This window comes from Xenopus tropicalis, chromosome 6 (assembly GCF_000004195.4).
Source record: "Xenopus tropicalis strain Nigerian chromosome 6, UCB_Xtro_10.0, whole genome shotgun sequence".
Lineage (NCBI taxonomy): Eukaryota > Metazoa > Chordata > Amphibia > Anura > Pipidae > Xenopus > Xenopus tropicalis.
In genome coordinates, this window is record NC_030682.2 from 112,556,820 (window position 1) to 112,581,343 (window position 24,524).

At 39.7% G+C, this 24,524-nt stretch overlaps 1 protein-coding gene across 3 annotated transcripts in view; it reads right to left on the minus strand.

Moving 5' to 3' along the window:
- Window positions 1-24,524, minus strand: part of nol4 (nucleolar protein 4) — a 150,394-nt gene that overhangs the window by 58,504 nt on the left and 67,366 nt on the right. For all 3 annotated transcript variants that reach the window (XM_031903924.1, XM_031903923.1, XM_031903922.1), the window contains exon 2: window positions 12,244-12,393. In XM_031903924.1, coding sequence (XP_031759784.1) covers window positions 12,244-12,393 — 150 coding nt within the window. The remainder of the gene's footprint in view (window positions 1-12,243; window positions 12,394-24,524) is intronic.

Here is a 24,524-nt window from a genome sequence, read left to right on the forward strand (position 1 = left end):
TATTGAGGCAGATTTATCAAAATGTGAGATTAGAACTCACCACAGAAAAATGAATCCACTTATTTATCAGTGAATCTATAATTCACTATAAATACACTTGTAAAAATGCCATAGGAATAAATAGAAAATGGGTAATTTTTCTGTGGTGAGCTCTAATCTCACATTTTGATAAATCTGCCTGATAGATTTATGTTTAATTGCCTCCACTGCACCATATCATCTTTTCGGTCTGCCTCTTGGTCCCCAGTCTCTTCAATTAAGTCACCAAAGTAAAAAACACCCTCTGCATGTGCCTACATACAGTACCCTGGCTTGTAGATCCACTACTAGAACACAATACTCACATCACAATAAAATATTAAGATCCCTTTCCCTAATGTTAAGTAACAATTCAACAGCTCTGCCACTGTATTATACACAGAAACACCTAGGGGCCCATTTACTTACTCACGAACCGGCCGAATGCGTCCGATTGCGTTTTTTTCGTAATGATCAGTATTTGGCGATTTTTTCGGAAAATTATCGCGCCTTTTTCGTAGCCATTCCGAAAGTTGCGCAAAATGTTGCGATTTTTTCGTAGCGTCCGGATTCATTCAAGCTTCAGTATGGTGACTTTTCTTGGGCCAGGTTGGAGCTGCAGAGTGCCATTGAGCCCTATGGGAGACTTTCCTTGGGCCAGGTTGGAGCTGCAGAGTGCCATTGAGCCCTATGGGAGACTTTCCTTGGGCCAGGTTGGAGCTGCAGAGTGCCATTGAGCCCTATGGGAGACTTTCCTTGGGCCGGGTTGGAGCTGCAGAGTGCCATTGAGCCCTATGGGAGACTTTCCTTGGGCCAGGTTGGAGCTGCAGGGTGCCATTGAGTCCTATGGGAGGCTTCCAAAATCTTGCTAAGTCTGAAAGTTTCGGCCGCCGCTTACAAGCGCTCAATACGAAAAAGTTGCGACAAGATACGAGCGAATCGTAATGGCTACGAAAAACTCGCGTTTTTTCGCGAAAATCGTATTGGTAATGAAAAAGTCGCAACAATTTCCGAAAAGTCGTAAAGGCGCCAAAAAAAAGACGCAACATGTTCGTTTTCCAATCGGAATTTTTCCAATTCGGATTCGAATTCGTGTCTTAGTAAATCAGCCCCTTAGTGTCGCTCAATGTCCTATCATCTACTTTATTTTACCTTATTTACTTTCATTTACCTTAATATTATAACAATAAAATGCTAACTTTGTGAATGAAAGGGGTTATGTGAGTCCTAATATTATTATGCTCATAAAAAACACATTTCTGACAGTTGCCTCATTCATGCTACTATTTTTTAAAATGATTTCTGTTCTACATATTACTGCTTTATATGAAAGGAAATATTGTAACAGGCTAGTCCATTTAGTCTGTGCAGCTGGAGACCTGGGTGCCAGATGTGTCCCTCCCAGGGAAGTTAACAGCTCTTAGCCTGCACAAACGTTCCCTTGACTTTTTTGAAATACATATTAATTTTAATAAGCTACAGACCACAAACGTGAGAGTATATCAGATATCTGGCCTGCTATAGGTGAGAAGTAGAACAGCTCTGCATTATGGCATATATCCAGAGCTGTCTTAATGGGGCCCCATCAGGGTCAACCTGCCTGGATCATGCAGAAGCATTATGAACAGAAAGCCTGGGCATAATACTAGGAATATTAGGTGCAATAGTACTGCAGCCCCTATATTAGCAAGAGGGATAATATACTCTTGAAAGGGGTTGAGAATATGAGACAACAGAGGGCTGATTCACTAAAGTGTGTTAATTTTTATTGCGCGCTTTTTTGCGTTAAAATTGATGTGAAAATTAATGCGCGATTTGCTACAGTATTACCACATGCGTTAAGTCGCATATCGCATGCGTTAAATTTTGCGGTACCGCATGCGTTAATTTGCGCTCCGAAATAACACTAACGCATGATTGACAAACACTTAGAAGCACTAAATATCGCATTTGTCTGTGCGAAAACTAACACCTGAAACACCTGAACACCTGAAAATAGTCTTTGCGACTAAAATAACGCAAGCAGCATCACACGTAAATTAACGCAAGTATGCTTTTAGTGAATCGTGCGTTAAGACACGAAAAATTAGACGCGATACATATTTTAACTCATTTTAACGCACTTTAGTGAATCAGCCCTCAGGTGTGATAGGGCAAGATGGTGACAGCACAATAGCTGCAATACATCACTAAGGGTAAGTTCTAATTAAAGAAAAAACAGCAATATTTAGAAAAGGAATAAGACAATCCTTCATGCTGTATAACAAATGTCATGTTAAAACTTTCCTTCCCAACTGCTGCTAAACCTCTTCATTTCTTGAAATGGGCTTCATGCTGTGATAAAGGTAATGTATCTCTCCAAATGCAAATGAATGTTGATAGTCAATTTGTTTAATTTTAGGCTGCTATGCCGGCATCCCTGATACCAAGCTTTAGCAATTGTGTACATGGCAACAAATGAGAAAATATGGTAATACTATACACCCTCCACCTAACAAATGCATATTTTGAATATTTAAGGCTTTGAAATCACAGAACTGAGACGGAAGTTGCCAGTAATGACAGAGGCGAAGCACGGGTGCTTTCATTGTTGATGGTATTTGGAAGTGGGAAGAGTACAAAGGAATCACAGTGGCAGCGCCCCAGAAAATGTGCATATGAATATGTAATATCTTTGTTGTCCTGAGCTATTAATTACTATTTTATAATCTTGCTTTAGTTAGAATACTTTACACATAGTCATTTTCTCTTGAATATTTCTTACACGTTCTGAATTAATGCCATTTAAGACTACACTACCGCGTAACAGAGAGGCCCTTGGGTATGTGAGGTAAAACCAGGAACTGAAACCAATTATCCCCAAAACTGTGACCTACAAATCCCAGAATGCCCTAACATCAGTTTTTCTCACTGAAATACCTTAATACCCTATTTGCAAGTAACAATCAAATAGTGAGACAGTGATAATACTGTTTTTCAAATCTAAATATTATGCAGCCTTCTCCAAATGCTCTATACTTTCAACGAGGAGAATATTAATATTATTAGTAACACTCAAACTGAAGGCTTTCGAGCATCTGTACACTTATTTTCCAGCATTTAGTCTGTATTATAGCTTTTGTTAAGCAGTAGCACTGACAAATGACCCACAGTGCCTGTGTGCGACATTGCATTATACGTTGAACTGCTATATCAATTAGAGAGACATGAACCTTGCTCTTTGTTAGGAACAGAAAGGCCACCATGTCTCCATGACAATACTCAGCCAATCATAGCAGGCCGCCTCTGTACAATCTGAACATCTAACGTAGTAGGAATAGAACAGGACTGGATTGCATGGAGGATGCTATCATATTCTTCTTCATAGGGAATCAGCTGGATAGACTGAAGTATTGCAGGACCTTGGACAGCAGCAAACACCTTGGTAACAAGTTCCTGGCTGGTTACAGGCTCCAGGCTGAGTTAGTGCTCAAAGAGCTGAATATTTCCCTGAAAGCACAGATTTTAGTCTATCTTGTGCAGATTTTTTGCTCCTCTGTAGGACTAATTATTATCCCATTCCATATAGCAGTTGTAGTGATTTTACACTCATTCCCTAGAGTATAATAGTGCCTTATATGATGCTGTGAATAACAAATCTAACACATGATGGACTGATACCACCAAATGGGAACCCCCATCTGCTGAAAGAAGTGGTAAATGTGCTTTCACCCTTCAATGGTGCTGGTCCATTACATCTCACAACAATCTTTTCTTCAATCAGATATTGTTTTATTTATTGTGCACTGGTATATTTATATATATATATATGCAGCACTGAGGGAGGCAAATGCTTTGTGATTCTGTTTGTCTCCATAGTTACTAGCCATGTGTCATGGCATTACAGCATCCAGGTGACTAGAAATTCAGGGGAAACCACTTGGTTCTAAATGCTTCTGGTCAGAACCGCCTATAGCTATATGAGGCCCGACTGCTAGGTCAATGACCCTGTTCACAGTGTGAACAGAAGCATAAATCAAGGCTGTCAAAATATTCTATTATTATTGTAATTATATAGCTACCCACACATATAAAAGTATGGTGCAGTCTCTGGATCTGTGTGGCTACGTCATAAAGAAGCAGCAACTTCCATTCTAATGTCCTAGAGATGCGCACACATCTATGGGCAATACAATGAAGCCATTTATTCAGATATAGCCATGTGCTGCACATAGTCATCATGCCTTTAATGAAAGGACAACCCCTAAACCATTATGCAACAAGTTGTAATGTCTAAAAAAATCCCTTCATTTCACAGCCCATAGATGTGTGTGTGCATCCCTGGGATTTCAAAATGCATGATTAAAATATCCTTCCCTGTTAGCAATATAAATGAAACATGGGCAACTGGAGGTTCTTCAGAGGCTGTTAAACCTAAACTCCCACCATTCCACAAAGGGATATAAGACAATTTCTGCTATAACTAGCAGCTTCTAGCATTAAGACATTGAAAAAGTTCTGCTGAGCTCATGTGTTTCTGTGTGACTCAAGGGTTAACTACGCACTGCTTTTCACCTCTGAGAATTCTATTACTTGAGTTTTGTTCATATCACTCTTAGCCCCCAGGATGGACAGAATTGTTTTTACCGAGTGCTAGCACTTGGTAAAGTAAAAACCGTTAGCCCCTAGAGCCAGGGGGAAATGGATCAACCTGAGAGAACATTCAGAGTGCTCTGTGCTGGAAGCTGCTATTTGACTGAAACAGAGGTAGAGACAATCAATAGCAATGATATTCTATAGAGTATAATTTTGAAAGTGAAAAAGCTTCAGCTCTTGCTATTAATAAGCCAAAGGCAGGCTATTCAACCTACTGAGATGAATGCAACAAGGGTGGTTCCTTGTATCTGGATTCTGTTACATTTGCAAATTGCAATAAAAGCACACAGATATCTCACTGACAAATCTGAAATGCCTCATATCTCATGGTGCAACAAGGCAAGCTCACATTCCAGTGAAGGTGCAAAAGTGAAGGTGCACATTCTAGTGAACAGCTCATATTTAACTGGTGTAGTTGGCTTCAAGGTAGGGCAAATTTGCCCAAACTCCCATCAACACTGGAATGTGTGATGCTGTGAGTGGGCCACAAGATGGGCATCCAAAGGTTGTGTAATTTTCCTGCAGAATTTCTGGTTATCCAGGAATACCCTCTTCCTTAATCCGGCCTGTGATCAACGACCAAAAAAGTTCTTCTGGTTAAAATGTAGCAGATAATAGTGCATTATAAGTAGCCATGCCAAACTAGATGTAAGAACACTCCCGTAAAATCCCACATCTCCACTGACGTAAATAAAGTGCCATAACAATTCTCTCCCCAATATTTTTTTAACCTGCTAAATTCTGGAGCTGACTAATATCCATAGTACACAGATATTGATCGAGCTCAGCGGGGCACATACATATCAATAACTGTAATTGTATGGCCAGCTTAACACATTACAAATAATCATATATCTAGATGGTTAGAAGTTTGACAACATAATTCTGCCTAGTTTCTAACACTGCAATAGGTTGAACATTGCTTTCTGAATGTGCTGCTCAAATGAAAAAGTGCTCATAAATGGGAAGTGACCTCAGTTACATTAATGCCAAAACTGGAAAAAACCTAAATTGTGATAAAATAAAGGTGTAAGGCAGCAATTAGGGCTTCACAGTAACGTTTCATGGGCATGTGCCAAATACTCAAGGAACAAGACCACCCAGAACTGCCACTTGGAGGAGCCAGAACCCTGTATGTAATGTCTGAATTAGGAGGCAGAAGTGAAGGTATTTGTGAGGTGTGTTGTGTGCACTGCCAACTCTGCCCACCTGCAGCATTTGGTACCTAACCTACAAAATATTAAGAGGACAGCCATAGCCATACAGACTTAGCAAGCTGCTCCAATAGCCCAGGTTTCTATTTTTAATCCTAGATATTATAGACTAACACTGAGATCCTACTAATTTAAGTCTAGTTTAGTTACAGGTCCTGATTCATTTTTCTTTCACATTTGCTGCCATGCTAACACCAGTAGTATTTGCAAATGCAGAAGGAAAATAAATAGACTCATCCTTCTGTAGAAGTGCTATCTATTTCCTAGCATGCTAAACCAGATAATTACTTTTCCTTAGTATGTATGTAAATTACAGAATAGAAATTCCTGCAAACTGAGTTGTATTCATAAGAAATATTAAGTATATCACATTTGCATTTCATAGATTGTTCCAATTATAATTTTACATTTACAGGCTGGTTTATTATTGCAGCATTATATAGAGGCGTTTTTATACTGGACAGTGAAATAAGTAAAATGAACCACTGGAGTCTTTAATTATCATCTACAGTATACATACAGGCTAATGTTTCCAAGAAATCAAAGGTTAAAGGAGCTAGTCAGAGCTGCAGTAATATTGAGGCTTGATTAGCTCTTGTGGACATCCTGACAAGATGCATGGAACATCCTGTGAACTGGACTCCAGTGGGATATACTGGCAATATTATCACTGCTGTCTTTTTCTTGAGAAGATTATAACCCCACAGGCACTTATAGACATACAAATAATGGGCTCTGTTTAAACAAAGTAGGTCATTGTTAGATCTCCGATCCCTTTAATGAGAGCAGCTTAGTGCTTTCTATGTTAGCAATAAAGCGCACTATTTCTGTTGAAATTCAAAACTGTAAAATTATTTTGATCATTTGTGTATTGCAGTGTTTTTAAACTGTGGGTCTAACCTCTACGTGAGCCTGGAGCCACCATGGGTGTGAGGGCCCAGCCTAAAGTAAAAGTGGGTGAAGGCACATTTTGTTCCTTGGAAGCCTGAAGGTCATTTCGGATAAGCACTTATTAGCTGTGGTAGTGGACACAGCACTGTTTTTTATATATTTATAACTTTGGTATGACCTAAGGTTGGGCTCAGACCAAATTTTGGACCTTAAAACTAAGAAACCACTGGATAAGAGCATAAGAAAGTGGATGTGGCCATTAACACTTCATTAAAATGTACTCTGACTGCCACATTGGTTAATAATTATGTAAAATAAATTAATTTGGTAATACATTATGTTCATTGTATAAGAAATTGTAAACTTTAAAGTTTAAAGGAACAGTAACACCAAAAAATGAAAGTGTTTTAAAGTAATGGAAATATAATGTACCGTGGGCCTGCACTGGTAAAACTGGGGTATTTGCTTCAGGAACACTACTATAGTTTATATAAATAAGCTGCTGTGTAGCCATGGGGGCAGCCATTCAAGCTGGAAAAAAGGAGAAAAGGCACAGGTTACATAGCAGATTACAGATAAGACACCATTGTATTCTACAGGGTTTATCTGTTATCTGCTATATAACCTGTGCCTTTTCTTCCTTTGAATGGCTGCCCCCATGGCTACACACCAGGGTTTATATAAACTCTAGTAATGTTTCTGAAGCAAACACAAAACTTTTACCAGTGCAGGGCAGCAGTACATTATAGTTTAATTTCTTTAAAATAAATACATTTTTTGGTGTTACTGCTCCTTTAACTAAGGTGTCTGAAATTGGCACCATGTCAGGGAGTGTAGGTAAACAAGTAAAGAGGAGCAGCAGCTTATCTTCATTTCCTGACTGTCATCTCTGGCTGTTGCTGCTGTCAGCTTCACACATGGTGCTTCTAATTTACATTGGCCATGCTTATGGGCAGATGGGGCAATAAACCCTGGTTGGACTATCAGTAGTTGAAACAAACATGTACCAAACATGTAATTGAAAATGATTGGTTCCTTAAGTAGGATAAGATCAAGACAAAACAATACTGTGTGGGACCCTAGGCCAAACTGAGTGACTGGATCTGTAGTAACACAAAATTACATTTGTACACAATATTCCTAAAATGATTAGAAAAACAACAATTTAGCAATTACATCAAAAAGAAATAATAACCCATGGGCAAGACTTTAACCAGATACAAAAGAGACTATTGTAATTGCATACACATTTTTACTGCACAGAATTCATTGGTACAGAATGCTGACTAGCAAGAGAGAAGTGTTATTTTTCATAATAAAATCCCATGAAATGGCACCCAGAGTCCACCTGTAGACTTTGTAGTGCCTGTTTACCTTCTCTGAGCCATTAATTATTGAAGCTGGTTTTCTCCTCCCTCCCGCACACAGAACATGAGAACAAGTATTAGACGTGAGCTGAGGAAATCCCCTGGTTCAGGTAGTGTTTCAGTGGGTTGCTCAGTGCTACTGGCAGATGTCCAAGCCTATTGTAATTATTTCCACTGAGGATTCGCCTGGCTAAAATAACAGCACCTTTTTTTTTATAAGCAACAGGTTTACCAACAAACTGAAATGGTCTTCACTGATCATTCAAAGCTGCTGTCATCTGACAATTCTGAGGAAGTCATTTATGATAATGGATAAATTGCAGCAGAATCAATCACTTACTGTAATTGTATATGTACAGGGGAGTGCAGGACCAAATAAGAATTTATTTTGTTAAGCATGCTGGCAGTTATTATTCTTCAGCTAAAGGGATGTATATGTGGTGTTTTACCTGATTTTAAACCCTAGATAAAGGGATACATAGGTAAAATATAGCAGCTATATTATCACATATCCCAGGCTATCCTCCCTAGTCAAAACATAAAATGAGTTTAATTATTGGCTAAACTGTGGGGCTGATAGCAGGTGTGGTACTTCTGAGCACCACAAACTGCCATCTGTGATTTCATCTGATTGCAAAACACCTAAAGCCCTCTAGAATATATATATATATCTGACCAAAAAAAGTCTGAAAATTTACTGAAGGTTTTTCTTATAGAGAATGGAAGTCACAGAAGGCAGTGTGTAGCACTTTTTAGCATTTCAACAGTGTGCCACTATGGGTGTTGATTGATACATATGGTTTTTTGGCCTAAAGAGAACATTTACACATGTATATTCTATCAAAAGAGTCATTGCCAAAATGGCTCTCATAACGCGCTATATTGGCAAAGAATTTGCTTTTATTTCTTTTTTTTCATTTAGCAATGGAATAGCCTGCTTTTCATTGCCCCAGTAATTCTAGTCCAAGGTAATGGACATAGGAACAGAGCTACATACCTCCCAACATTTTAAAAATGCAAAAAGGCACAAAAATAAATGTCTGAATATTGTTTGAATAAGCCCATTTTTGCAACCACACCCCCTAAATAACCACTCCCATTTTACAAACTTTGGCAGGTTATGGCAGGGTTTTGGGATCTTGTTTTCTGAGTTATTACAGTTTTGCAAATGAAGGTAAAATTGTCCTTTAAGCTTTAAGCGACCTGTATATCTTATTAGATACAATTGTATTTAAGTGCAGGTGTTAAATATTCTGGGCTCTGCCAGAAGCTACTTAAAGGACAAGGAAAGGCTAAAGGTGGCCATACACGAGCAGATCCGCTCGCTTGGCGATGTCGCCAAGCGAGCGGATCTTCCCCCGATATCCCCACCTACGGGTGGGCGATATCGGGGACCATTTAGGTAAAAAAAATAATAATCCGATCGTTTGGCCCTGGGGCCAAACGATCGGATTATGTGGGCGGCAATGGGGCAGTCGGATCGGGGACCGCATCAACGAGCCGATGCGGTCCCCTATCCGACCAGATTTTCTAACCTGGCCGATCGAGATCTGGCCAATTTCAGGCCAGATATCGGTTGGCCAGGCCGCTCTGCTCTCCCCATACACGGGCCGATTAGCTGCCGAATCGGTCCAAGGGACCGATATCGGCAGCTATAGTCGGCCCGTGTATGGCCACCTTAAGTCACTTGAGGGTGCCAAAATGTTAGGCACCCCCAAGTGACTTTAATTGCTTACCCCGTACCCCGGGCTGGTGCCCCTGTTAGGAGAGAACAGCACCAGCCCGGGGTACCTGGAGCGCTTCCTCCTTTCGTATTCGCGCTGCCGGCAAATTCCCCGGACAATCGCATGCGCAGTAGAGTGAAAAGCCAACTTTATAATTTAAGTTCCACTATTCACCCTACTGCGCATGCGCGCGCGAGCGAAGGTGGAAAGAGGAAGCGCTGCAGGTACCCCGGGCTGGTGCGGTTTTCTCCAAACAGGGGCACCAGCCCAGGGTACAAGGTAAGCGATTTAAGTCACTTGGGGTGCCTAGCATTTTGGCACCCCCAAGTGCCTTAACCTTTCCTTCTCCTTTAAAGGAGAAAGAAAGGTAAAAACTATGTAAGCTTTATCAGAAAGGTCTATGTAAATACAGCCATAAAGCTGGGCATACACGCACCAATAATATCGTACGAAATCTATGTTCAGGGCTGAATCTGCAGAAGGAGGTAGAAATCCTATTGTTTCTACCTCCATATCTGACGATTCAGCCCTGAACGTCAGTGGAGGGTTGGACCGATAGGCGACCGATGGTCGCACGAAAGATCAAAAATCGCCACGTGTGTGGCCAGCTTTAGCACTCACAGAAACGCTGCACTGAGTTCCGTGTCAAAAGATTTCTTGTGTCTGTAATTCATGTGCCACAGACACGCAGCTTTCTGCTGTCTCCTCTCTCCTGCTCCCCCCTCCCTTAAAAATGCTAAGAACTCACTCCCCTCCCTTAGGAATGTTGATCTGATCCAATCAGCAGGAAGCTGACTCATAGTCTTACTAACTGAGCATGTACACTTGGTTTCGGTGCAGGAGTGAGGCATTATGGGAACTTTCTTTACACAGCTCAGCATTTTTTCTTCCTGTTTGGCTTCTGATCATCTGAACAGGAGAAATATGGGGAGACTTAAGGGCACTATTGAGAGAACTGAAGGTATGCCTGCAGCTTGAGATTAACTCTTTACTAGCCTTTCCTTCTCCTTTAACTAATTTAATTTGAGTAACTTTGTATCTTTATTGGCATTCAGTGCAGAAGATCAAAGGGAAATGAGAGACTTTTCAATAAGAATCTGGGACTGCGGGCTGAGCTGTTAAGATCGGGCCTGTCCTGCAGTTGGGAGGTATGGCACTGCTACGTGCATAAGTAGCGCAATGTGAATAAATATATACATACATGGGAAAACATTACATTTCTGCTATTCCACCATAGTTCTAAGAGTACCTAGGGTAGCAAATAAGTGTTTACCTAAATACTTACTATTAATGACCCTCTGGCTGATCTTTCAGGAAAAGTTAAAAAAAAAGCCCCCTTACCATAAACTAACTTGCCTTTAGATGTGCCTAAAGGTGCCAGACCCACAGTTCTAGACTAAAGGTGCCTACATGGTGCCAAATCTATTACAACTCTGGTTGATATCTGATCATGTTTCATTCAGATATCAATCAGACAAGATGTTTAATCCAGTTGGCCAAGCATGAATCCCACTTTGCTAAGTGATCTTGTCACTGGCAAATGTTTAGCCACGTGGTCAGATCTTCCTGGGCATGGGCAGCTCTATAGTACTTATGCTTTATATTGGAAAGTCTGCATAGCCATAGAACTAAGCTGTGACAGTATTGTATGTAATAGCAAAGCCATACATTAATGATGATGTAAAAAGGTGGATGTGAAGCAGTTCTTGGTTGCTCAATTACATTAAAGCTGAATACCATAAATACTCTCTTACTAATTGTTGAAGTTTCCCCATAAACAATCACTTTTGCAAAGCAATTCTGTTTGAAAATATCATTGCTGTAGCCAATATTTATTCTAATATAGCGTTGGTTCCCCGACTGTTATATAACACATTCTAAAGTGTAGGGAGATTAACTGACTCTCCGAAGGTCACCAGGAATAAGACCCAAACCTCCCTCAGTCCAATGATCAATGCATCACTAATGTTTAGCAGTTTATTAAGGAAACACTTTGAAATATGCAACAAGATTCACCCTCAAAGAGCTTTAATAAAAGCAAAGATCTTAAGCCCAGTAAATTGGAATCATTTTATTTACGTTTTTTTATTTGTTGAACTACACTTTTTAATTAAAATGCTATTTCTAATTCTCATAAATATGCAGCATTTCTTAGGTGTTATCATAATAGCAACCCATTAGCAAGAAGCATTTACTGGTCCACTGTTTGAAAGAAAACGTCTGATTGGCTGTGGTGTGTTATTAAAGCTGGACTAAACCTCCTATTACATTACCCCCCGTTATCTGGTCTTAGTTATCATCATATTCCCTACGAATAAACAGAAGTCAGCTAACATGTTAACATGTGCTAGGAACGTGCTGGGAATGCACATCTGAGAATGTCTTTGTACTCACAGCCTTGTAAGTCCTCTTTTGGCCGGCATGTTTTCTGATCTGTTCCCCGTTGGGCCCTGTTTCCACATGCATGGAGTAGATAATGTCAAAGAAGTCTTCTACCACCGCCACTCTTCTTAAAGACAGCTTCTCTTCAATGCCAACCCCATCCTAAGGCAAAAAAGATAAAAAAAAAGCTTGGTAAGCAGATATATTCTGATATCCTAACACCTTCACATAAATCTGATTACACTGGAAAAATATTGTTGAGATTTGAATGCTGGCACCAAAGGGCTTCATACTGCTGCAAGTTAAGCCTAGGAGAAGATATATTCATGAATTTTCTGTATGCAAGTGGATGAGTAACAGGGTTCTGCTCTTACTGTTTTTTATGTCACTGATGTGTTGTAATGTTCGTTTATGCATGCATTTATTTTATTTTGCTTTTTGTGCAATTTTATGTCTTAGTCTGTCAGCGCATTGGCAAACAGAAACAGCTGAATCTGCTGCACATCGACTGCTTGTTTCTGGAGATATATATGGGCCAAGAGGGGATAATATAATCTAGGTACTGCTGCTTTCTCTTAGAGGTGCTACAAACAAACACTGACAAAGAACATTGATCTGAGCATATTAAGGCGTATACACCAAGCAGTGAAATGAGAAAAGTTTAACTTTCGGCTAAAAGTTTTTTTCCTAATGCAATATTGTATCCCAATGGGCAGCAATGCAGGCACACTTGCCAGTCAGTTGCATCTATGGACCCAAGCTGCTAAAGAAACCCTCCATGTTATTGGCAGGTCCAGTAACTTCCAGAGTTCCCTTGCATTCATGTGTTGAATTTCACAGCAGGTAATAAGCCTAATAATGTATATTCATTGCATGAATCCAGAGTAGGACATTTTACCATGCCTAAATATATTATCTGACATTAGATAACTCAACTTGAATATCAGGCATTGGATAAGGTCAGCGCTGCTATTGGTGTTCTTCTCAAAACTTGCCCATAACAGTCTCTGTCATTGCTTCTATCGCTTAAATTTTAAATGCTTTAAGTGCTTTCTAAACCATTTATAATGAGCAATGAATATCCTGTAAAATATATCCTTATAATTGGTACTTTGTTGTCTATTATAAATAAATAGTAACACAGTAACATAATAAGTTAGGTCGAAATAATACATACGTCCATCAAGTTCAACCATAATGCCTATACATAATCTGCCTAACTACTAGTTGATCCAGAGGAAGGCAAAAAATAAATAAATAAATTAGTGTGTAGTCATGTAATCTGTGTCCCCCAACTTGCTAAAAATATGAGGATATTAAAAATAATGCTGCCTATGCTATATGGGCAATATTTGTACAAGTGCGATCTTTAAAACAGGGCATTTCTACTTACGATCCGCCCAGCTATTGAGCTAAGAATTCCTGTGATTTGCCATTTAAAAAAACCTGAGTGGCCATACATGCTTTAAGACATTTAGGGGCTGATTTACTAAGACACGAATTCGAATCCGAATTGGAAAAATTCCGATTGGAAAACGAACATTTTGCGACTTTTTCGTATTTTTAGCGATTTTTTCGGCGTCTTTACGACTTTTCGGAAATTATCGCGACTTTTTCGTTACCAATACGATTTGCGCGAAAAAACGTGAGTTTTTCGTAGCAATTACGACTTGCGCGAAAAAACGCGAGTTTTTCGTAGCCATTACGAAAGTTGCGCAAAATCTGGCAATTTTTTCGTAGCGTTAAAACTTGCGCGAAAAGTCGCGCCTTTTTCGTAGCGTTAAAACTTAAAAGGCGCAACGTTTTGCACAAGTTTTAACTCTACGAAAAAATCGCGACTTTTTGCGCAAGTTTTAACGCTACGAAAAAATCGCCAGATTTTGCGCAACTTTCGGAATGGCTACCAAAAACTCGCGTTTTTTCGCAAAAATCGTATTGCTAACGAAAAAGTCGCGATAATTTCCGAAAAAATCGCAAAATACTGATCATTACGAAAAAACCGCAATCGGACGCATTCGGCCCGTTCGTGGGTTAGTAAATGTGCCCCTAAGTAATGTCCAGTATAAAGAGCATTGGTCCCGCCACTTAGTCCCATAGCTGAGGAGACCTTTCCCACCACACACTCTATTCCCACTTCTTGTTGTATGAAGCAACAAATGTAAGGACATTATTGCAACCCAGGACAAACCCTGAAAAATAAGAGCAGTCCAGAAGAACCCAAGACAGTAGGGAGTTATCTAGTAATCTATGTTTATGATCAAATGTTTAATTGGTTAATGAAACACAAGCGAATGTGGTCATTGGGACGGGATTATTGCTCCATCAACCCCCTGCTTGAAGTGCATGTTATAGTTGGTATATTTGCAGGTGCTGTAGTTCCTGGAAGGTTAAATGCATTTAAAATAAACATCTGTGATGGCAAACTGTACATAATCTATTTAACAATAATGATTTTCCCAACAGTGTTATTAGATCATTTCCCTTCCTTTCCTTGGAGTCTAGATACTATTATATTTAGTACATGTATGACCTTTTAATTGTAGTTTGCTCTGGATATTTTGGTATACAGAGATACAATAAAAAAATAATAGCAGAACATATATTTTTAGTAACAGTTTAGTTGTATCAATACTAGTCCTCTAAAATCTGAAATCTTGTATGATAAATATTTTTTCCACCAGTATTAACTCCAATGACATTCACAGTATGGCCTGCCTATATTACTTTATTGTTATCTAATGTGTTATCTAACATTTTGTATCTGTATAATAATTGGTATCCTATTATGTAGGTGGTATCTTTCACTTTGCCATAGTTCTGGCTGCAGTACCCTAATTTTGTTGGACAAAGAGCCTGATTTGCGGAAGTGGAACTGATAGAAACAAGAACATTAAATTAGCCTCCCAAATACCTAAAGAAGCACAAATTTTTGGCAAATTTTGCATATTGAGAAGAGATCTCATTCAGTGGTCAGTTGAGGTTGGTACTAATTGGTGAGTTGGTACCAATACTGACTGGTTAAATGGGAGAGCTGGAGGTACTGGCGTTGGAGCGGAAATATGATGTGATTGGAGTCGCTGAAACTTGGTTGAATGAGTCTCATGACTGGGCAGTTAATATTGGGGGGTATACATTGTTTCGGAGGGACAGGGGCAATAGAAAAGGAGGAGGAGTGTGTCTGTTCATTAAGCAGGAATTAAAAGCAAATATTAGGGAGGAAGTGATGGGGTTAACAGAGGGAGCTGAATCCTTATGGGTTGAGCTTCTCACAGATAGTAAGGAATCTACCAAACTAATTGTAGGGGTATGCTATAGAACCCCTAATGTAAGCGAAGAGGAGGAGGCTCAGCTCCTGTTGCAAATAGAAAAGGCTGCTAGTTTGGGGCAAGTGATAATAATGGGGGATTTTAATTACCCTGATATTGACTGAGGCAATAGTACTGCCAGGACAGTAACTGGGAACAAGTTTATAAACTTGCTGCATGACAACTTTATGTCACAGGTTGTTGAGGAGCCAACCAGGAACCATGCTATACTAGATCTAGTGATCTCTAATGACCCAGAACGTATAGCAAATGTGCAAGTGGTTGAACCCCTGGGTAATAGTGACCATAATGTTATTTCATTTAATGTTTGGTGCAGGAAACAAATTTACACGGGGGCAACAAAGACACTGAATTTTAGGAAGGCAAATTTTAGCTCCTTAAGGGCAGCGCTTCAGGGCATAGATTGGGGCATTATGTTTTCTGATAAAAACACAGAGCAGAAATGGTTGTCATTTAAAATGATATTAAATCATTACTGTTCTCAATTTATTCCATTAATAAGAAAAAGTAGAAGTGTTAAGAATCACCCTATGTGGCTTAACTCTGAGGTAAAGAAGTTAATAGGGAGAAAAAGAAAAGCTTTTAAGAAATATAAGTCAGAGGGGACAGTAGCTGCGTTTAATGATTATAAACACTATAACAAGTGTTGTAAAACAGCAATCCGGAAGGCAAAGATAGAAAATGAGGAGCGCATCGCGGCCGAGGCCAAGACTAACCCCAAAAAGTTTTTTAAGTATATTAATAGTAAAAAGATGCAGGTTGAGGGTGTGGCCCCATTGAGTTATAATAACAATATGGTTACAGCGGATACAGAAAAGGCAGATGTGCTTAACCAGTTCTTTTGTTCTGTGTATACAGTAGAGGAGCCAGTGGGCCAAGTCTCACCCAATAGCTTCACTGTTGCCTCAGCTCCAACTACACAGTGGTTGGCACAGGATATGGTGCTTAAAGGGTTACACACGATAAATGTAAACAAGGCACCTGGGCCAGATGGAATACACCCTCGGGTACTGAGAGAGCTAGGGGCAGAATTGCAGTGGCCCTTGTTCCTGATATTCTCAGACTCTCTTTCATCAGGTATGGTACCTAGGGATTGGAAGAAGGCGAATGTCATTCCCATATTTAAAAAGGGAGTAAGATCTCAGCCTGGCAATTATAGGCCTGTAAGTTTGACATCCGTGGTGGGCAAGTTATTTGAAGGCTTGTTAAGGGATCACATTCAAAATTATGTACTGGAGAATGGCATTATAAGCAGTAATCAGCATGGCTTCATGAAGGACAGGTCATGTCAGACCAATTTAATTGCTTTTTATGATGAGGTAAGTAAGAAGCTGGACAGTGGGGATGCAGTAGATATCATCTATTTGGATTTTGCCAAAGCATTTGATACCGTTCCCCACAAACGACTGCTTTCTAAGCTAAGGTCTATTGGTCTTAGTGAAGCCGTTTGCACATGGATAGAAAACTGGCTACAGGATCGGGTACAGAGGGTGGTTGTTAATGGCACATTCTCTACTTGGAGTAAGGTTCTCAGTGGGTCCCTCAGGGTTCTGTACTGGGTCCACTTTTGTTTAATTTGTTCATAAATGACTTAGGGGAGGGTATTATGAGTAATGTATCAGTGTTTGCAGATGACACAAAACTCTGCAGACCAGTCAATTCTATCCAGGATGTGGCATCCCTGCAGCAGGATCTTGACCAACTGGCAATCTGGGCAGCTAAGTGGCAGATGAGATTTAATGTAGATAAATGTAAGGTCATGCACCTGGGATGTAAAAATATGCAAGCCCCGTATACCCTTAATGGGACTGCACTAGGCAAATCCATAATGGAGAAGGACCTTGGAGTCCTTGTAGATAATAAACTTGGCTGTAGCAAGCAATGCCAGGCAGCAGCTGCAAGGGCAAACAAGGTTTTGAGCTGTATTAAAAGGGGTATAGATTCACGGGAGGAGGGGGTTATTCTTCCCCTTTACAGAGCGCTGGTAAGGCCCCATCTAGAATATGCTGTTCAGTTTTGGTCTCCAGTGCTCAAACGGGACATTATTGAGTTAGAGAGGGTCCAGAGAAGGGCAACTAAGCTGGTAAAGGGTATGGAAAGTCTCAGTTATGAAGAAAGACTGGCCAAGTTGGGTCTGTTTACACTGGAGAAGAGGCGCTTAAGAGGTGACATGATAACTATGTATAAATATATAAAGGGATCATATAATAACCTTTCTAATGTTTTATTTACCAGTAGGTCCTTCCAACGGACACGAGGGCACCCACTCCGTTTAGAAGAAGGGAGGTTCCATTTAAACATTCGGAAAGGATTTTTTACAGTGAGAGCTGTGAAGTTGTGGAATTCCCTCCCCGAATCAGTTGTACTGGCTGATACATTATATAACTTTAAGAAGGGGCTGGATGGATTCTTAGCAAGTGAGGGAATACAGGGTTATGGGAGATAGCTCTTAGTACAAGTGAGGGAATACAGGGTTATGGGAGATAGATCTTAGTACAAGTGAGGGAATACAGGGTTATGGGAGATAGCTCTTAGTACAAGTGAGGGAATACAGGGGTAGGGGGGGATAGCTCTCAGTACAAGTGAGGGAATACAGGGGTATGGGAGATAGCTCTCAGTACAAGTGAGGGAATACAGGGGTAGGGGAGATAGCTCTCAGTACAAGTGAGGGAATACAGGGGTAGGGGAGATAGCTCTCAGTACAAGTGAGGGAATACAGGGGTAGGGGAGATAGCTCTCAGTACAAGTGAGGGAATACAGGGGTAGGGGAGATAGCTCTCAGTACAAGTGAGGGAATACAGGGGTAGGGGGGGATAGCTCTCAGTACAAGTGAGGGAATACAGGGTTATGGGAGATAGCTCTCAGTACAAGTGAGGGAATACAGGGTTATGGGAGATAGCTCTCAGTACAAGTGAGGGAATACAGGGTTATGGGAGATAGCTCTTAGTACAAGTTGATCCAGGGACTGGTCCGATTGCCATCTTGGAGTCAGAAAGGAATTTTCTCCCCTCTGTGGCAAATTAGAGAGGCTTCAGATGGGGTTTTTTGCCTTCCTCTGGATCAACTAGTAGTTAGGCAGGATATATATAGGCATTATGGTTGAACTTGATGGACGTATGTCTTTTTTCAACCCAACTTACTATGTTACTATGTTACTATGAATACTGCAAGTCCTGTATAGGTATTGGACCTGTTATTAGGAATGTTTGGGAACTTGGGTTTTCCGGATACAGCATACCTCCCAACTGTCCCGATTTTCGTGGGACAGTCCCTCTTTTGACAGCTCAACCCACAGTCCTGAGTTCTTGCTGAAAAGTCCCTCATTTCCCTTTGATCTCCTGCACTGAAGCTAAAAAAGATACAAATTTAATTAAAGTAGCTTTTTGTAGAGAGCCCAGAAATCTTAACCAGCGTCACCTGCACTTAGAAACATTGTTCCCTCTTTCCGTTTTCAAAATGTTGGGAGGTATGATACAGGGTCAAAGAAGGATTTATTATATCTTAGTTGGGATAAAGTACAAGGTACAAGATTTTCATTTTTCTTTGGGAGATGGCCTTCCCGTAATTTGGAGCTTTCTAATGGGTTTCAGGATAACAAATCCCTTGTCTGTACTACTGGTTTAATATTTCCTACTGGTATCAAGTGTAATGTAAAACAAGGCAAAAGATCCAATTGAGAGGGGTGCCCAGAGTATGACCCCACAGGAGTGAGCAGAGATATGTGCTGTCTCATCCAGTCTCAACCCATCTGTTACATGGAACCCAGGTCTGGGATTCTTCCCTACTGTTCAAACTGAAGAGGTGATTTCTGAAAAGACAAGGCCTCCGAACGTAAGGTAATAAGTGAGCATGAAGCCAATATTCCTGTGACTTTTCACAGACAAAAGTGATTTTGGTTAATTAAAAAAGGTCTTAAGAGGTTAAAAGTCTAGGGAGGATGAATGTTTAGAGTACTGTGCCATTTCCTACCTAGAGATTGTAGATTTGCCTAATTTTGATCTATTGCCTTTAGCAATGGGAATGGGAGAAAAGTCACTCTATAAAAGTTTCCCGAAAAAAAGTTTCCCATGAGTTCCAAGAGTTTAAGTTATTCTGGAGGGATGTTCAAAAAAATGATCTCTAACTTATGTTGGTTGATCCTATATCCTGTCAGCCATCTTGTCAGTAAGTGGATAAGGATCATATTGTACAGTGAAGGGGACCCACAATGAAAACTGATGAATGTTATATACTAAGTATAGAGGCTCACAGTTAGTTTTGGATCTTTGTCTATTGAGCTGCAGGATCAAGCATTTTTTATTTGCCCCATACTTATCAATTGAAGAACACAAAGTAAGCCCTAAAAATCCTATACATGTGAACAAAGCTGTGGAGTTCTCTTTCAGTGAACTGTAGGTAATCTGTTCAACCAGTGAGAAATATGCCCATTGATCAACCCAATGTTTTGCCTGCCTGATAGTGACACCCTTCTAAGCATTTATAATATTTAACTTGTGCATTATTAGCATGCAAAACTAAAAACTCTACCTTTGGTGATAAATTATCAAGCATAATGACTGTTTAGTTAATTTACTGATATCACTGGAAATGTCTAAATAGCCAATCTTGCCCAATTACAGCTCCTGAGTAAACGCCAGCAGCCCTTGTGTGGAGAAGAACCTCTATAAACAATGTGCTTCATGGCCTAATGCAGCTGCTTGAGCTAAAATTTAGAGAGAGTCAGTCCAGTTCAGCAAGTCACACAAACAATCAGTGCCGGCTTATTGGTTACTTTCCGTCTCAGCATGTCGCTCTGAAAGCTCTCACTCTGCATGCATGCCCCTCCATAACACAGTGAAAATTACGTCCATCTATGCGTCGTTTTTATCCCGCCATCCCTTTCTTTTATTGGTCCCGCAGGTCAAAGTGAGCCTGCTGTGACTGGTTCTCGAATAAATACAACTTGATACTGGATAAGTAAAGGACTGAGTGTGCATTATGATTCCCAAGTCACATTTCTTACTGTGCAAGAAAGGCCTGGGAATACTGTTTCTCGTTTACCATTCCCTGTACTCATTTGTGAGTATATAATAGGAAAGATCACTTTACCCATCATTTGTTTTAGAGCAGGAGTGTCTGCAGCCTTCAGTTCTCTGCAGACATCTTTGCTCTTATCTGTAGTTTGCAGTAGCTGGAGAACTAAGGGCCTGACAGTCCTGTAAAGAGCTGCATTTAATATTTGAAACACATTATCTTATTCATGTGATGTACTGGAATGGGGACTAAGTAAGAGAAGCATGTGGGCAAACAATGCAAATGGTATAGAATCGTGCATAACAATGGCTAGCCTTATTAATTGCATGTTACACACTGTGACTGTGACTAGGCATGAGATTAAAAGTGATGCATGTTTAATTAGTGATCAGTTAAGATGTATAAACATGGCAGCTTAGGGTACATGCACAAGGGTGCCATGCAGTGCATTTTTTACACCTTCCACCGCATAGCAATGCAAATATTGGCTAATCTCAGCCTGACCTGTGGGTCCAGGGAGGCAGATATCAATAGCGAACGCACAAAACATTAAACTTAAACATTTTTTTTCTGCATTCGGCATTGATGTCTTATGGGTACAGACCTACAGGTCAGAATTAAATTATTGCACATTTGTATTTGGTAGAATGCATAAAAGTCTAGCGAATGGCAAGAACAGCTGATAATAATAATGGGTACATACCATTATAAACCAGCGCGGTCTGGATCAGCTTGTTTGATATGTTTCAATCCAAAATAATTATTCTTTAACACACCATTTAATAATGGTTAATTAATGCTTTCATAGGGTGTATTCACTCTACATGCTTCTTCCAAGCCAAGCAGCATCCAGTTATAGGCTTGGAAGTGACCTGGGGACTGAATGTCTTTAAATCAATGCAAATGCATTTCAGTAGAAACGTGTCGCATGGCACTGTTAGCTTTTGGAGGGCACATACAGTATTATATTAGGGGCCAAGATCAGTCCCCAAACCTTTCAAATTGCACCTGCACTATACTTTTTATGAGAACAGCATATTTCCTAAAGGACCTCTGTTCCTGATGACCGGTTCTACTTACTTGCACCACTTCTGGGGATTATGAAAATCATTTTGAAGAATATCATGCTCTGAACAGCCTGGTATGCACAGTACTATCTATAAGTCATTCAAACAGAAAACCACAGAACAAGCACTCAAACTGATGGGCAGGGAACCTACTTAAATTCTTTGCTTGCCACTGGAAGCAGCACACATACATTGTAATATTCATACAATGCGCACATTGTGACTGAGGAGAAGAAAATGGTGCATTCTCATGAAATTAGGATATTTTTGGCATGCTAGGGTTTTATTTTGATAAAGATAGAGTTTGTTGAATAAATGATCCCTGACACATGTCCAAGTGTGTTGTTACCTCAAATACCTTTTAGCTATTATTAATACAGCTAAATTGTAAGAAGATACATTCAGATCTAATCAATGAAAACTTTATTTTACTGATTATTTAGCTGCAGGTATAAACACTGTGCTAAATGCAAGGCTTGCACGTTCATTGAAAGTAGAGTGTGTATTCACAGAGGTCAGAGAAATCTGCAAGGAATGGAATAGGAATCAGATGTTCACTGGGCTGGATGGGGACGATGTGCAAGTGGGAGATGCCTAGAATGGTGAAAACAAATTGTAGTGGAAAAGGTTAATTCTAAAACACATCAGAAATGCACAGAACTCAAGGTATGATTCCTTCAATGTTTAATAATTTTTCTTTTAGTAAGTAGTTACAATGAGTGCATAGATGTGCATGTGATACCAACTAATTTTAAAAATTATACCATGCAAGCTCAGAACTTCATTCTTTTGAGGTCCAATTTATATTAAAATAGATATTAGAAAAGTTGCTTCAGAATCAAACTGGGGTGATAAATAGATCACTTGAAGGGCTGCATTTGACAGCCTACCTCCAGTTAAACTCCCAGTTGTAAATGAGTTCAGGAGGCTAATATTTTATGATTTGCTGTTTTTTCAGTAGCATATTTCTAGAAAAATGGTTACATCAATCCAAAGGTGTTAATAAACCAAAAGCATTTGACTTGGCAACAATATACAATATTATACAGCATAGCACAGGTGATAGAAGGATGCATAGTTTTATTATTTTTATAGAATTAAACATTGTGCCTCATACAGAGCCTCTGAGCATTCCTTAATCTGGGAATGACCAATAAACATATGGAACATGGAGTTTGGTCTCAAAGAACAGCATTTTCCCTTTAAACTAAAGCACCAATTTCTATGGGTTTTTCCTCCTTATAGAGCCCTGTGCCGTCTCGCTACTCCATGGTTCTTATACTACAGTTGTGGTACGAGTTTGAGTCCTGTTATCCAGAATGGTTGGGACCTGGGGTTTTCCAGATAAGGGATCTTTCTGTAATTTGGATCTCCAAAACTTAAGTCTGCTAAAAATCATTTAAATATTGAACAAACCCACTAGAATTGTTTTGCCTCCAATAAGGACTAATTATATCTTAGTTGGGATCAAGTACAAGGTACTGTTTTATTATTATAGAGAAAGAGGAAATCATTTTTTAAAAATTAGAATTATTTGCTTATAATGGAGTCTATGGGAGATGGCCTTTCCGTAATTTGGAACTTTCTGGATAATGGGTTTCCGGATAAGGGATCCCATACCTGTACTAACAAAGCAGACTCCAAAAATCCAGTTGATTTAGACCACACCCCTGATACAGCCAGGACTTATTTTTGGTAGTTTCAATAAGATCTTTATGGATCTTTCTAGAAAAACAGTGAAACATCACTACTAAAATAAGGACTGATCCAAATTCATTAGATACTAGAAAAAAAGTCATTAGGAGGCAAAAGAGTAACCAAAAGTCATTAGGAGGCAAATAAGAAGGCAAAACACTTCTTGCTCCAGACTGTCACATTTTGATCCATCCTACTACATGCAGCTCCTATCATCTTGGCCCCAATAAATGAGAAGGACAAAGAAAAGCTATAAAAAAGGAAATTGAACCTCTGCTCAGCACTTATAAACTATAAACACCTGTGAGCCTAGAGCACTTGAGCAGCACATGTGCACACCTGACAAATAATACATTTAAGCTTGCCATAGACGTGCTGATATTATTATATGAAACAAAATTTCAAGTGATTTTTCAGACCCAGGGTTGGTTTCTGAATAATCTTCCTGACAATTTTACATCATGATGATTGGTCATTTGGTTACAACATTTATGCTGGATAGCAATGATATCTTTGCATGTATTGTCTATCAGATAATATCCATGGGTGACCTATGACGTATAAACAAAATGCTCACACCCACAGAGAAACTTTTTGTAGGTTTGTCAATGCTTTCACACTTTAAAAGCCATTGCTTACTCCAACAAAAACGCTTTCTCTGCTTCTTTTCCTGATGTGCTGTTGCCAGTATTATTGCAAGTGCTGCTCTGTGTTCGGCAATTATATATACATTTTATACAGAAAACAAAATCTGCTTTTAAAATAGAAACTGACAAAGCTTTGTGTACGTGATCAATCATAGCATGTTCATTCGGATACACATACTATAAGTTTAAGCAAGATCACCATGATAAGGGCAGCGTCAATTCTGTGGCCCTCTCAAACAACCCCTCACCCTTCTGCTTACCTCTTTTGCTCCTACCAAAGACACTCACACAACCTTTTTGGATAGAAAAGGCCAGAGCCCATTTTTTTTTTTTTGCAACAGTATCAAATTAGTTTAACAATAACATATTAATGTCATTAAATAACATAACATAACAATAAGCCGCTGAAGGCTGCTTTGTGGAAGCTGTATCTGCCCCCACCGTAATCAGTTCCCTGAGGTTAGAAACCCCCTTTCTCTAGCCAACACAGCCCCATTTACCCCCAACCTATGACTGTAATCCCTATCCTCAGGCCTAACCTTCCG